Raw genomic sequence first — 14,980 nt, 5'->3', positions numbered from 1 at the left:
AACCCACCAACCACCGGCAACCAGGAAGAGGAACGTGGCGGAGGCCAGAGGGGGTTACCGGAGGCACCGAGGGGGCAGCAGCAGGTATACCTTTTTTTTTCTTCTTTTTTTTCTTATACGGCCGGCAGTCTGAAACAAAATTTTTACATCCCAAAGTACTCCTTTAAGTTTAGTGCATCAAAATCACTAGGTCTTGTGATGTTACAAAATTACCACTAGGTGGCAGCAAAGGACACAATGTCAAACAACTTTGTACTTGTACTTGAAATATACAGTATGTTGTGGGACACTAAAAACGTTTCATCTTTTAGCAATCCATTTTGATAACAAAATAATGAGGTAACTGTTTTCTTGTATTATAGATGTTGCTCTATCTGCACCTTCCCAGACAGTAAAGGAAGAGTTCTCTATAGCTGCAGCACATCTCAAAGAAGAAACTGCAGATGTAAGATTTGGTCAAGTGGACATCACTCAGGAAAAGGATCTTGGGAAAGAATTTAAGATTATGGAATTTCCGACTTTTAAATTTTTTGTCAATGGAGATAGGGAGAACCCAACTGACTGCAAAGGTATGACAGTAACTGTACATGCAGTATACCTAGTATACTTTCAGGGGGAAACATAATAGATCTATCTCATATCTATTTATTTATCTACATGCAGGAGAATACAGCAGCACATTGCTAGCACAAAGATATAGCATTTCATATTTCATACATGTTTTTGTGCTAGCAGTTTGCTGCTGAACCTCAATTTTTCACTATAGCAATATAGCATTTCATATTTCATACATACAGTATTTCTATAGTGAAAAATTTAGGTATTTCGCTTACCACGATAAGGTGACCTCATTGGGATGGACTCTACACTATGAATGTGCCTCTGAGCATTCAGTTTCCACAGGGGCGGACACAGACAGTAGAGGGCCCCTGTGCAAAGAATATGCCTGGGCCCCCCAGGTAATATGTTTGCTAGGTAAGCGGGTAGTACGTTTGCAAGTAGTACATTTGCTAGTTAGGTAGGTAGAACATTTTCTAAGTAGGTAGGCAAGTAGTAAATTTGCAAGATATTTAGGCAGTTAGTAGGTTCAGTTGGTAGTAAGGCAGGTAAAAGGTTTGGTGCTAGGTAGGTAGGCAGGTATAAGTTTGGTTGGTAGGTGGGTAGCCACGTAACTTTTGGTAGGTAGGCCCTTAGTCCAGTGTTTTCCAAACAGGCTTTGGCTGTTTGGGCATGCTGGGAGTTGTAGTTTTGCAACAGCGTGAGGCACCCAGGTTGGGAAACAATGGACTAAGGACCTACCTACCAAACCTGAGTGCCTCCAACTGTTGCAGAACTAAAACTCCCAGCTTGCCTGGACAGCTAAAGACTGTCCGAGGAATGCTAGGAGTTGTAGTTTTGCAACAGCTGGAGGAGCCCAGGTTGGAAAATACTGACTAAGTAGGTGTTTTCAAAACAGTGTCTCTCCAGGTGGTCCAAAACTACAACTCCCAGCATTCCCGGACAGTCTAGTGAATAGTGAGTACAGCTCTGGAGTATAATACAGGATATAAATCAGTACATAAGTAATGTAAAGTGACCCTACAATCACCGCAATAGTGACATCTTGTACAACGGGTGGCACCCATTGTGCAAAATCTAACTATTGGAATAAATGAAGGCTCACGTTACATTACTTATGGTGGAAGCAGCAGGTCACTCACCTCGTCTCCTAAGGAAACTTTTAGATTCGACTGTTGTGAGGCTCCTCAGGTTCTGTTATATGAATGGCGGCTCTGGAGTATAATACAGGATACAACTCAGGATCAGTACAGGATAAGTAATGTAATGTACGTACACAGTGACCTCACCAGCAGAATAGTGAGTACAGCTCTGGAGTATAATACAGGATATAACTCAGGATCAGTACAGGATAAGTAATGTAATGTATGTACACAGTGACCTCACCAACAGCATAGTGAGTGCAGCTCAGGAGTATAATACAGGATATAACTCAGGATCAGTACAGGATCAGTAATGTAATGTATGTACACAGTGACCTCACCAGCAGAATAGTGAGTACAGCTCTGGAGTATAATGCAGGATATAACTCAGGATCAGTACAGGATAAGTAATGTAATGTATGTATACAGTAACCTCACCAGCAGAATAGTGAGTACAGCTCTGGAATATAATACAGGATATAACTATTATAATTACTAGGTTCACACTGAAAAATCTCCAGACAGCAATGCATTTCTGAGCGGATCTGCAAAAAGATCTGCACGGTCCTAGCGCCACCCAAAGGGATCGCTTCTGGAGATTCATCAATGTGAACCAAGCCTTATACATGTGAGAAGGGGATTATACATGTGAGAAGGGGATTATTATAATCCTCCACTCACATATATGTAACATCTCCCCATCACATGTATAATCTAATAATTTCCTCCTCACATTTATAATCGCAAAATCAGATTATACATGTGAGGAGGGGATTATACATGTGAGGAGGGGATTATACATGTGAGGAGGGGATTATACATGTGAGGAGCGGATTATACATGTCAGGAGGGGATTATACATGTGAGGAGGGGATTATACATGTCAGGAGGGGATTATACACATTAGAGGATTATTATAATCCTCCCCTCACATATATTTATCATATCTCCCTCACATGTATAATCTGATAATCCCCTCTCATGATAATCCCCTCACATATATAATATCATAATCAGATTATATGTGAGGGGATTATACATGTGAGGAGGGGATTATTATAATCCTCCCCTCACATATATGTATTATCTCCCACTTTCATATATAGTCTGATAATCCCCTCCTCACATTTACGGTCCCCTCACAAGTATAATCTCCTAACAAGATTATATGTGAGGGGGTTATCAGACTATACATGTGAGGGGGAGATGATACATACATGTGAGGGGAGGATTATAATAATCATTATTATCCTCCACTCACATGCATAATTTCTTCTCCCCCCCCCCTCCCCACACACACAATCGCAACCCTGCACCACCCCCCTCCAATCCTCACCCCACCCCCCTGCCAAACAACCCCCTACCCCTCAACTCACATGTAATCCAGATGATATACCGGTCCATCTGGTGGTGAGTGACGCTGCAGCATGGAGGCCATGTGGGGGCTGTAAATCACTGATCGAGAGGAACGGAGGACTCCTCTCTGCTCCGCTCCTCTCATCTCTATGATGCCCGCCATGATGTCGCACGTCACGTCAGCGGGTGTGACTATTTCCCAGACAGCCACAGCGGTCCTGGGATAGTGGCTGCCTGTGAAAGATTGACGGGGGAGGCGGCTGCGGCAATGAGTTTAAAAAAAAAGGTAGCGGGCGGCAGCAATGAATTAGAAAAAGGCCCCCTCCCTCCCGAAAAAGGTAGCGGGCGGCAGCAATGAATTAGAAAAAGGCCCCCTCCCTCCCGAAAAAGGTAGCGGGCGGCGGCGGTGGTGGGCCCACTACCTCCCTTAGTCTAAAATTTTGACGCCTGGCCCGCCTGGTTCCCAGCCCGCCTGTCATGACCAGGGCCCCCCGTGGGGCAAAAGGGGCTAGCTGCTATTGGGCCCCCAGGAATGAGAGGGCCCGGGGCAGCTGTCCCTTTTGCCCCGCGTTAAAGATGGGCCTGGCCCCAGCGGTCAGTGAGTGACTGTCACTCACTGACTCGCTAACAGTTTCAGTTCCGGCTGGGCCCCCCTGGGCTCCTGGGCCCCTGTGCAGCTGAACAGGCTGCACATATGGTATGTCCGCCCCTGAGTTTCCAGGCTTGCAAGATCTGGGACATCCAGCACCTTATAAAATGGGTGGGGTGCACAATCCAACATGGAGGTAGCCACTTCCCCTCATATGTACAATAAAAAAAAAAAGGATAAGTTGGCCAGCACATGCTGATACACAATTATTACATTGACCCAGCATACAGGTGCACGCAGCTAGGCTAAATATACACAAGCATATTGTAGTGTACATATGGGGAGAGTGGCTACCTCCATGTTGGTTCGTGCACCCCACCCATTTTATAAGGTGCTGGATGTCCCAGACCTTACAAGCCTGGTAACTGACTGAACAGAGGCACATTCATAGTGTAGGGTCCGTCCCAATGAGGTCACCTTATCATGGTGGGATGGCACACGCTATTTGGCCAAATGGTAAGCTAAATACCTACATTTTTCACTTTAGAAATATAGCATTTCATACATATCCTTGTGCTAGCAGTGTGCTGTTGTATTCTCCTGCTTGTGTATATTCAGCCTAGCAGCGTGCACCTGTATGCCGGGTCCATGCAATAGTTGTGTATCAGTATCAGTATGTGCTGGCCAACTTATCCTTTTTTATTTTTTTATTTATCTATATACTGTATCTATCTCATATTTATCTAATCTATCTATCTATCTATCTATCTCTGTATCTCTCTATAGAGAACAGACTACTTTCTTATGAAGGTATTTTCTTATATATTTTAGGTGTCAGAACAGCCTCTGCCTTTGTGACATGGATAAATAGACGTATGGGACCCAGTTCAAAGTCATTAAACACCACAGACGATTATGAATCCTTCATTCAGTCAGATACAGTTTCTGTGGTTGGATTTTTAAAGGTGAGGATCATATGTTGTGAAACTACTAACTAACTTTAGGCATGCTGGGAGTTGTAGTTTCACAGTAGCTGGAGGTACCCTGGTTGGGAAACACTGTTCTATAGGTTCCCATTACTGTCCTATTCCCTGATGACACAATCATGAGTCAAAATTAAACATATCAGATCATTCATCTCCATCATGGCTTTGTACACTCACTGTGCTAGTATGAATAGCGTTTAATGGCAACAACAGTTTTTTTTCTAACAATTCCCATATTCCACCCTTATGTACTGATTCTTGTTGGGATAAGACCTGGTCAGCGTACGAGTTTTTTTATAAAAACTAGTGTTTTTATGGTTTGCTGCAGGATCCACGCAGTAGGTTTACAGAACACTTCTCAGAAGCTGCTAAAGATGTCCCAGATCTTTCCTTCGGTCTTGTAACTAATGAAGATGTCCTGCTACATGTTGGCATAACAAAGAATATGGCTGCAGTATACAAAAGGGTAAGAAAAGGTTGGACAATAACTACCTTGTTTCTGATAAGGCCCCCTGTATTCACAAAAGTGGTCTTCTTGTCTTAAACCTTTATGGCATATCCATAGAACATACCACCTCAGGAACCTGCATCTATCTCTAAACTGGGTACCCCAAACATTGTCTTATAAAGCAGCTATTAGCTGACGCATTCCAGTGGGGACTAAACACAGAGGTTGCCAGAATTATGGAAACAGCCAAGCTCATTGTTCTCCTCTGTTTCTTTAACTATATTCCACTTCTACAGCTGTTACAAAAACAGTGGAATAAAATGGGGGTCAGGGATCAAGATTTGGAAATATCTGGGAATCCCCCGACGCTCCTCTTATCTGGAAGCAGAGCCTGTTTGCTCATCCAGTCACTGGCCAAGATGGCACTTCTCTGTGCAATGCTGCTTGCACTGGAAAGGTGAGGAGAGACGCTGATCAGGGAGCACGGAGAAGCTGCAGGAAAGCAAAATGACTGGCTTAAAGGGTACCACTTATCAAATAAACTTTTGATATATTTTAGATTAATGAATGTTGAATAACTTTCCAATAGCATGTTAATGAAAAATATGCTTCTTTCTATTGTATTTTTCCCGATCAGTCCTGTCAGCAAGCATTTCTGACTCATGCTGGAGTCCTAAACACTCAGAGCTGCCAGCCTACTTTATTCACAGCCTAACAGGCTGTGAACAAAGCAGGCTGGCAGCTCTGAGTATTCTCCTTTGTGAACAAAGCAGACTGGAAGCTCGTAGTGTTTAGGACTCCAGCATGAGTCTGAAATGCTTGCTGCCAGTACTGGTAGGGAGACCCCTAGTGGTCATTTCTTCAAAGTGGAAAATTAAATAGAAAGAAGCATCTTTTTTAATAACATGCAATTGTAAAGTTATTCTGCATACATTAATCTATAATATATCAAAAGTTTTTTTGATGAGCGGTACCCTTTAATAATATATTGAGGTTATATAGAGGATCTTAAACTATATAGGAGTACAGAGGGGGGCTCCTTAGTCCAGCACACCCATCCCTGCTGTCCAAGCATCCACATGTGTATTGCCCCAAACATTAATAGTGCCCACTTTATACACAATAAACAGTATTAGGCCTTTCAGTGTCCTCATGTAGTATAAGATCCTCTATGTACTCCCATATAGTGTCAGGTCCCCTTTGTGCCTCCATAAAGTACTTAGGCCCCCCTGGGACACAATATATTAGTAGAGGTAACAGAGGGGTGTAATAATATATATGTGAAACAGAGGAGACTGATACCATACGGGGACACAAAGGGGGGCTAGATCTTTATGGGGCTTATCTACTATATTTTGCCAAAGCAGGGCCTTATTGCTAAATAAGCGCACACAGGGGGCCTTACTACTTTATGAAAGTGTGGTACCTTGGGGGTGTAGGGTAGGTAGTGTGTAGCTATTCAGTGATGAAAGAGTGTCGGATTAACCCTTAACTGTTGTGACACCAGGGTGCGGGTTCCTCTCTGTAGATATGTCCTACCGCCACCCGTCCCCGGAACGATAGGGAGGAATAAAGGATTGTCCACAACCGGAATCTTAATAAACTGGAAATAACGTTACTGCAGATTTTATGCAGGTTAAACGTAGTAACAGTCTTTACAGAGGAACGGACTTTAGGTTCCTCACAGGTTTGGTTGGGACCTTGTAGGGAATAAGCTTGAAGTAAATGCTTTACACTGTTCCACTGGATTTAGGGGAATTGTTTAGGTCCAGGAGTCACGTAGGATTAGGATTGAGTTAGATTGAACTCACGCACGGTTTTGTATTCAGCTGAAGTTAGCAGGCTTCAGGCCTAGATTTGTCTTGCAGGTATACACAGAACTCCTCTCTCTCTCTCTCTGCTAGTCCGGAACACAAGAGAGATGATGCTTGCTTTGCAGCCAGGAAACAAGAGAGTGATTATTGGGTAACAGCCAGGCCCGTTGCTACAGGACCGGCAAACCAAGCATTTGCTTGGGGCCCCGAGCTGGCTGGGGGCCCCCGAGCACAGCCAGTGCTTGCCCGTCCTGTAGCGACGGGGCAATTCCCCCCATCAGTCCAGGGCCGGATTAACAATCGTGCTCTTGGAGCTTGTGCTCCGGGCCCCGACACCCAGTCAAACAAGAGGACCCCCAAATGTCTGAATTATTTTTTTAATAAACTCATTTGCAGCTTTGGAGTTCTTCTCACCTCACCACAATCACGCTCCCCCCACCCCCGCTGCACTTGGTATCTTCTGTCAGCCCGGACTCTTCTCTCAGCCGTCTGAGTAGGAGGAGGGTGAGGAGAGAGCTGTGAAGAGACCGCAGAGGCTGTACAACATGGGGCCTGAATATAGTAGGTTTCCCTGCATGTATATATGTGTATAAGCGTGTGTGTGGATATATATATATATATATATGTGTGTGTGTGTACATATGTGTATGTCTATGTACTGTGCATGTGTGTGTGTAGATATATATATATGTGTATACATATGTGTATGTCTATGTACTGTGCCTGTGTGTGTGTTACTACTGTGGATGACTCTATGTAAAGTGCATGTGTGTGTATCTATACCAGTGTTTCCCAACCAGTGTGCCTCCAGTTGTTGCAAAACTACAACTCCCAGCATGCCCGGATAGCAAAAGGCTGTCTGGGCATGCTGGGAGTTGTAGTTTTGCAACCTCTGTATGCATCCTGGTTGGGAAACACTGATCTATTCTGTGTGTGTATGATGCATGTATAGTATGTAATGTGTACAGTATGTGTGTGTGTGTGTGTATGATGCATGTACAGTATGTAATGTGTACAGTGTGGTGTGTGTATGATGCATGTACAGTATGTAATGTGTACAGTATGTGTGTATAATGCATGTACAGTGTGTAATGTGTACAGTATGTGTTATGTGTATAATGCATGTACAGTATATAATGTGTACAGTGTGTGTGTTGTGTGTATAATGCATGTACAGTATATAATCTGTACAGTGTGTTGTGTGTATAATGCATGTACAGTATGTAATGTGTACAGTGTGTGTGTTGTGTGTATGATGCATGTATAGTATGTAATGTGTACAGTATGTGTGTGTATAATGCATGTACAGTATGTAATCTGTACAGTGTGTTGTGTGTATAATTCATGTACAGTATGTAATGTGTACAGTGCGTGTGTTGTGTGTATGATGCATGTACAGTATGTACTGTATACAGTGTGTTGTGTGTATCATGCATGTACAGTATGTACTGTGTACAGTATGTGTGTGTATATGATGCATGTACAGTATGTAAGGTGTACAGTGTGTTGTGTGTGTATGAAGCATGCATGTACAGTATGTAATGTGTACAGTGTGTTGTGTGTGTATATAATGCATGCAGTGGCGGATCCAGGGGGGGGGACGGGGAAATTGCCCCATCACTTTTAAGGACTTCCCTATTAAGGACATCCCATGCCCCTGTTAGCCCACTGACATCCCGTGCGTGCGCACACTGGAAAGCACCGTGGAGGAGCGGAGCAGCGACCAGGACATGCGCTGGCCAGCATGGTAAGTGACAAGCGGCACATCAGCTTCAGTGCTCCAGAGGAGCAGTGGTTGGAGCACTGAAGTAGGGCAGTAATCAGGCATACAGCCTCCAGCCATACACTGTATGGCTGGAGGCTGGATGTCTGTGGGGGAACATACTACACCTAATGTGGGGGAACTACAGCCTAATGTGGGGGACTGTACTGCACCTATTGTGGGGAACTATACTGCACCTAATGTGGGGAACTATACTTCCTAATGTGGGGGAACTATACTGCACCTAATGTGGGGAACTATACTGCCTAATGTGGGGAAACTGTACTGCACCTAATGTGGGGCACTCTACTGCACCTAATTTGGGGAGCTATACTGCACCTAATGTGGGGAACTATACGGCACATAATGTGGGGACTATACTGCACCTAATGTGGGAGAACTATACTGCACCTAATGTGGGAGAACACTGCTAGCCTAATGTGGGGAGAACTCTGCTGCACCTAATGTGGGGGGAACTGTGCCGCACCTAACGTGGGGGGAACTGTGCCGCACCTAACGTGGGGGGAACTGTGCCGCGCCTAACGTGGGGGGAACTGTGCCGCACCTAACGTGGGGGGAACTGTGCCGCACCTAACGTGGGGGGAACTGTGCCGCACCTGACGTGGGGGGAACTGTGCCGCACCTAACGTGGGGGGAACTGTGCCGCACCTAACGTGGGGGGAACTGTGCCGCACCTAACGTGGGGGGAACTGTGCCGCACCTAACGTGGGGGGGAACTGTGCCGCACCTAACGTGGGGGGGAACTGTGCCGCACCTAACGTGGGGGGAACTGTGCCGCACCTAACGTGGGGGGAACTGTGCCGCACCTAACGTGGGGGGAACTGTGCCGCACCTAACGTGGGGGTAACTGTGCCGCACCTAACGTGGGGGGAACTGTGCTGCACCTAATGTGGGGGCCTCGTATCGACGTTCGCTCACGAATCCCAGAATTCAAGGGCCAGCGTTACTACGTCCTGACGCCGGCCCTAGAGCGTGAAGTGCGTGAACATCGGAGGGGGGGGTCCTCCATGTCCATTTTGCTTGGGGCCCCCAAATTGCTTCAAACGGCCCTGGTAACAGCGCCCTTATATCTACAGGGGCAGGCTTCAAGCTTATTGGTCCCCCAGACCTGTCAGTCCAAATACAAAGCATTGTGGTACAACACGTGACATGAGAACCTGACCTTAACAGAACAATATAATTATCAATCATGTGACCTAAGGTCCTGGAAGCAATATTTACACTATACATTATATATATTACAAACACATAAGATTAAAGAAGGAAGAGGCGACTAGGGGTTATCCCACTAAGGGCATCCTATCAGTGGGAGGAACTCTGACTTTGGGGATTTATAACACAAGGTACAGTACGTGTACAGGAGTATGGGACATCACAGAAGTATAGAGGGGGGCTAACGCTATATGGTAGAACAGAGGGGCCTTATACTATATGAGGTCACTGAGGGACCTAATACTATATCTGTAGCATAAAATGGACCACATAGACATGCAGTGTCTATAAAAAACAGCAATGCAGTCCGTCAGAAATCTGCCCAAAGAATGAACATTCAATGTGCATTCTTTGGATGAACAAACTTTTTGTCAGCGCAATCCCAATGAAAACCATTGAACTCTTTTGCAAGTGGATTTCTGCAGCAGAATTCTGCCTGCAGAATGTCCACAGTGTGGACAAATGGGGCTAGAGAGAGTCACCTGGAAAGCATTCAAGGTTCTCGTTGAGAATATTCTGAACAACTACAGAGCTCCAAACTACATTAAGCTGATTGACAAATGTCTTAAATAGGCACTGTCATTTGCAAATACTTTTTATATGATGTAGATAATAACATTGTATTTATATTTGTAACATACAGTTGTTAAAAATTGTGTATATTTTTGGTTAAAAAAAATGCTGTCCCTGCCGCTATTACCTGTGTTTCTCAGCTAGGACAAAATACAGGAAGTGTGGGCGGACAAGCTGGGCTCTGTACATTGAGGACAAGGAAGCCCTATAGTGGAGAATATCGGAGCGGAGGGGCACATGGCAGGGGGAGACTGGGCTGGACATATGGTAGGGACGTTACGTAAGGGGAGGAGTTAGGAGGGGGGTTTAAGAGGTAGGGGGTTGGGTCAGGGGTCAGTCGGCACGAGGCCAGAGAAGTTGGCAGAAGAAGCTCCCATACCTGATGGCGGATCTTGAGGCCTTGCTGGGAAGATTGCGGGACGAGGCGCTCCGTCGGGGTCCGGGATGGTTGGAGTCCCAGGTCCCTGCGTTGGCCGGTCCTGCTGCTCCTGGGTCCGGTCAGAGTCCCCGTGTCAGCAGGCGGCGCTCCCGTCCTCCTGCTCGCCTGAGTCCGGATGCTGCTCCTGGTCCCAGATACTGCTGGGTGAGTCCCTCTGTGCTCCCTGCGGCTGCCTCTACCCGGCGCTTCGGGTGGGGGTAGGTCTGGGGGGTCTTCCCGTGGGCGGTGTGGGTCCGAGGATGGTGGGGACCGGCATGCTGCTGCAGCGGTCCCCGCACCACGTGGAGAGCTGATGTCGGCGGCCCGCCCCAGTAGTGAGGGCTCCCGGGAGGGGCGCGCTCTGCGGATTCCTGCAGCTCGTGTATCGGCTACCCCCGCTCCACGGCAGTCGGCTAGGAGGCTGCGCTCGTCCGGCCTGTCTGAGCGGCAGGCCAGGGAGCTGAATGACGCATGGGCCTCCCGGGGATCCGGGGGCCGGCGGTATAGTGATGGCGGCCGGGTGGAAGATTCCTTGTACGGGGGGGGGGAGGAGATGCTAGCCCCGCCCCCAGTGACATCAGCGGGTCAGATGAAGTGGTGCTGGACGACGGGGGTGCTCTGCCCCCTTAATGTGGCAGATCCAGGAGCCAGAGATGTGACTGCGGCTGCTGCTGGTGTGGCAGGGGGCTTTGCTGCTGGACTGTCTGTTTCTGCTGGGGCCTCTACAGTGGTGACGGCTGCAGCTCCTCCTTCCGGATTGCTGGATGCTTCTTCTGCTGGATCTGCGGCTGCGGGCGGGCTCCGCCTGGTCCCTGCTGTTCCTGCGATGAGTCAAGCAAGGGATGTCTGGAATCGTCCTTCTGCGGGTGCGACGGCTGCTGGGTCGGTGGCGGCCAGTGGGTCCGGTGAGTGTGACAATTTTTCCGCAGTTCTGGTGGGTGGGGATTTGGGGGGTGGGTTGGCAGGTTTGCAAACTTTTCTCGCGGGGATGCAGGCTCTTTTGCGCAGTAGTGGGCTCGGGGGGAGTGGGTCCCCTGTGGTGGTGTGGGGGGTACCTGGTGGGGGGCCTGTGGTGGCTAGTGCAGGGGCTGTGGTGCCGGCAGTGGTGCCGGAGTTGGGGGGTGGCTCGGGCCTTCTGGGGGGGGGGTCTGGCGGTTGGCGTGCAGGGTGTGCAGCAGGTTGCGGGGAGTCTGGCAGGGCCTGTGGGGGTGGGGTCCCGGGCGCCTGAGGTGGGGCCAGCAGCGGGCAGTGGTTCAGAGCCTGTGGCGGATGTCCACTTGGCGGATTCCGCCCGGGGGGGAGGTTTATGTTTGTTTTGAGGGCCCGTTGGGGGTGCATTTGAAAGCGGAGGTGCGCGAAAGGATCTGACCGAGGGAGTATGTGGAGATCTTTTCACTGCTTACACTGAAAAAATTCAATTTAGACCGGGTGAAGCCGGATGAGGGGAAGAAGAAGGAGGAGGAAGAGGAACGCCGGCGGTATCGGCTGATGCCGCGAACATTTTCTAACTGGCTTCAAGCCTTTGCGATTTTGGCGAGTGTGGTGGGGGAGAAGAATCCGGAACATTGTTCCGGACTCTTTTGTTACTTGGATTCCATAGGGGAGGCGTATAGGATATATGGGGGCACGGCGTGGGTCCGTTATGATGAACAGTTCCGACAGCAGATGGCGGTTCGTCAATCCTTACGCTGGGATCATAAAGATATTGGCTTGTGGATGCGGCTGATGGCGGCACCGCGGGGAGCGGGAGCGGGACTGCAGTCCTTTCGGGAAGGGGCCAGCGGCTCTGGTACAGGGCGGCCGGCATCTTCTGGGAAAGGAGTATGTTGGCAGTTCAACGACGGCAGTTGCAAGTTTGGTGGGGAATGCCGATTCAAGCATGAGTGCTCTGGTTGTGGGGGCGCCCATAGGTTGTCTCGGTGTTTCCGGAAAGGTAAGGGTAGGGGAGGGGGTGCTGACCAAAAGGGGGGCGACGCCGGTGAGGGTGGGAAGGATGGGTCCTTTTTTAGACCTCTATCCAAATAGGGCGGCGACTCAGCTGCTGCGAGCGGGGTTTTCTGATGGGTTTCGAATCCCTAGTGTAGTAGTGGGGCCATTTGGGGGTGTGGTGCGCAATCTGGTGTCGGCGGCGACTCAGCCGGGCTTGGTGAGGGAGAAGTTGTTGAAGGAGGTGGCATTGGGGAGGATGGCCAGGCCGTTTGAGTCCCCGCCGTTACGGGACCTGAGGATTTCTCCGTTGGGTCTGGTGCCCAAAAAGGAGCCGAACAAGTTTCGGCTCATTCACCACCTGTCGCATCCTGCGGGAGGATCGGTGAATGATGGTATAGATTCGGCATTGTGTGCTGTGTCTTATACCTCTTTTGATGCGGCCTTGGTTTGGGTGCGGCGGTATGGGCGCGGGGCCCTCCTGGCTAAGACGGAAGTGGAGGCGGCGTTTCGTTTGTTGCCGATCCATCCGGATAGTTTTTCTTTGTTGGGGTGTTGTTGTGACTGTGAGGGGCAGTATTTTGTTGATCTCTGTTTACCGATGGGCTGTTCTATCTCGTGTGCGTATTTTGGGCAGTTCAGCAGTGGGAGTGGGTGGTGCGCCGGGAAGCGCAAGTTCTGTCAGTTTTGCATTATCTTGACGATTTTTTGTTTGTGGGTCCGGCGGGGTCTCGAGTTTGCGCTGTGTTGTTGCAAGTTATGGAGAGGGTGGCAGCATGGTTCGGGGTGCCCCTGGCGCCTGACAAGACGGAAGGTCCGGCTACGTCGGTTAAGTTTTTGGGTATTGTCATAGATACTTTGGCCATGGAGTGTCGGTTGACAGAGGATAAATTGGAAGAGCTGCGGGTGGCGGTGGAACGGGCGTGCAGGGTATCTAAGTTGCGGTTGCGGAAGGTCCAGTCGCTGCTGGGTCGTCTCAATTTTGCATGTCGTATTATGCCCATGGGGCGGGTTTTTTGCAGGCGCCTGGCGACTGCCACGGGGGGTTGCCCGGAATCTGCATCATTTTGTGCGCTTGTCAGCGGACTTGCGGGAGGACTTGGGTGTGTGGCATGGGTTTTTGGAACGGTATAACGGAAGGTCCATGGTTATGGACCGTCCTATATCTAGTCAGGACATTTTTACTGATGCGGCAGGGGGTTGTGGTTTTGGGGCGTACCTCGGGGGGCAGTGGTGTGTGGGGCAGTGACCAGAGGCTTGGAAAGAGGCGGGGTTGGTTCGCAATCTGGCGTTTTTGGAGTTGTTTCCTATTATTGTGGCGGTGGAAATTTGGGGCCCGTGTTTTAGTAATAGGAGGGTTTCTTTTCGTAGCGACAATTTGGGGGTGGTGCAGGCGGTTAATGCTCAGACGGCGAATTCGCCGCCGGTGGTGCGCCTGTTGCGACAGTTGGTTTTGAGGGGTTTGCAATTAAATTTGCAGTTTGTGGCTTCTCATGTGCCGGAGGTGGAGAACTCTATCGCTGATGCACTCTCTCGTTTGCTCTCTCTCGTTTGCAGTGGGAGCGTTTTCGGGAGCTGGCGCCTGGAGCGGAAGAGCGGGGGATTCCATGTCTGGACTGGCTATGGAAGCTGGTGCGACGGTGGCGTTGGGTTTGGTTGGCCGGTCTATGAGTAGGGCTACATGGACGGCCTACAGCAGGTGGTGGTTGGAGTGGGAATCTTTGACAGGACGGTTGGGGAGTTTGACGTCAGTGGGGGATTGGGAGGCGGCTCTGCTGTTTTACATCGGCTGGGCTTTTTGTGAGTGGGTTTCACCTGCCAGTATTGGCCGACGGCTATCGGCAATGGCTTTTTGGTTTAAGGCCAAGGGTTTGCCGGATGTCACTAAGTCGTTCTTGGTGCGTCAGGCGGTGGGGGGGTTCCGGAAGGGGGCTAGCTCGCGGGATTCTCGGAGGCCGGTGTCTTTTTCCTTGCTGGCTCGGCTGGGGGAGGCGCTGGGGTCCGTCTGTTTTTCGGGATATGAGGCGGTTTTATTTTGGTAGGCTTTTTCGTTGGCCTTTTTTGGGGCGTTTCGGATCTGGTGGCTCCGAGTAGGGCGGTGGTTGGGGGTCTTCTGGTGGGTGATGTGAGTTTAGGGCCTGGAGGTTTGGAATGTGTGGTTCGTCGCTCTAAGAC

General features: G+C 49.1%; 1 protein-coding gene across 1 annotated transcript in view; it reads left to right on the top strand.

The window, feature by feature from the left end:
- Window positions 1-14,980, top strand: part of LOC130285314 (protein disulfide-isomerase-like protein of the testis) — a 44,217-nt gene that overhangs the window by 8,363 nt on the left and 20,874 nt on the right. Inside the window, exons 2-4 of the mRNA XM_056536670.1 lie at window positions 348-569; window positions 4,477-4,610; window positions 4,960-5,097. Of these exons, the coding sequence (XP_056392645.1) occupies window positions 348-569; window positions 4,477-4,610; window positions 4,960-5,097 (494 nt within the window). The remainder of the gene's footprint in view (window positions 1-347; window positions 570-4,476; window positions 4,611-4,959; window positions 5,098-14,980) is intronic.

Source organism: Hyla sarda, chromosome 8, assembly GCF_029499605.1.
Source record: "Hyla sarda isolate aHylSar1 chromosome 8, aHylSar1.hap1, whole genome shotgun sequence".
NCBI classification, from domain to species: Eukaryota; Metazoa; Chordata; class Amphibia; order Anura; family Hylidae; genus Hyla; species Hyla sarda.
Note: the sequence above shows the minus strand (reverse complement) of the source record. Positions and strands in the feature narration are given on the sequence as shown.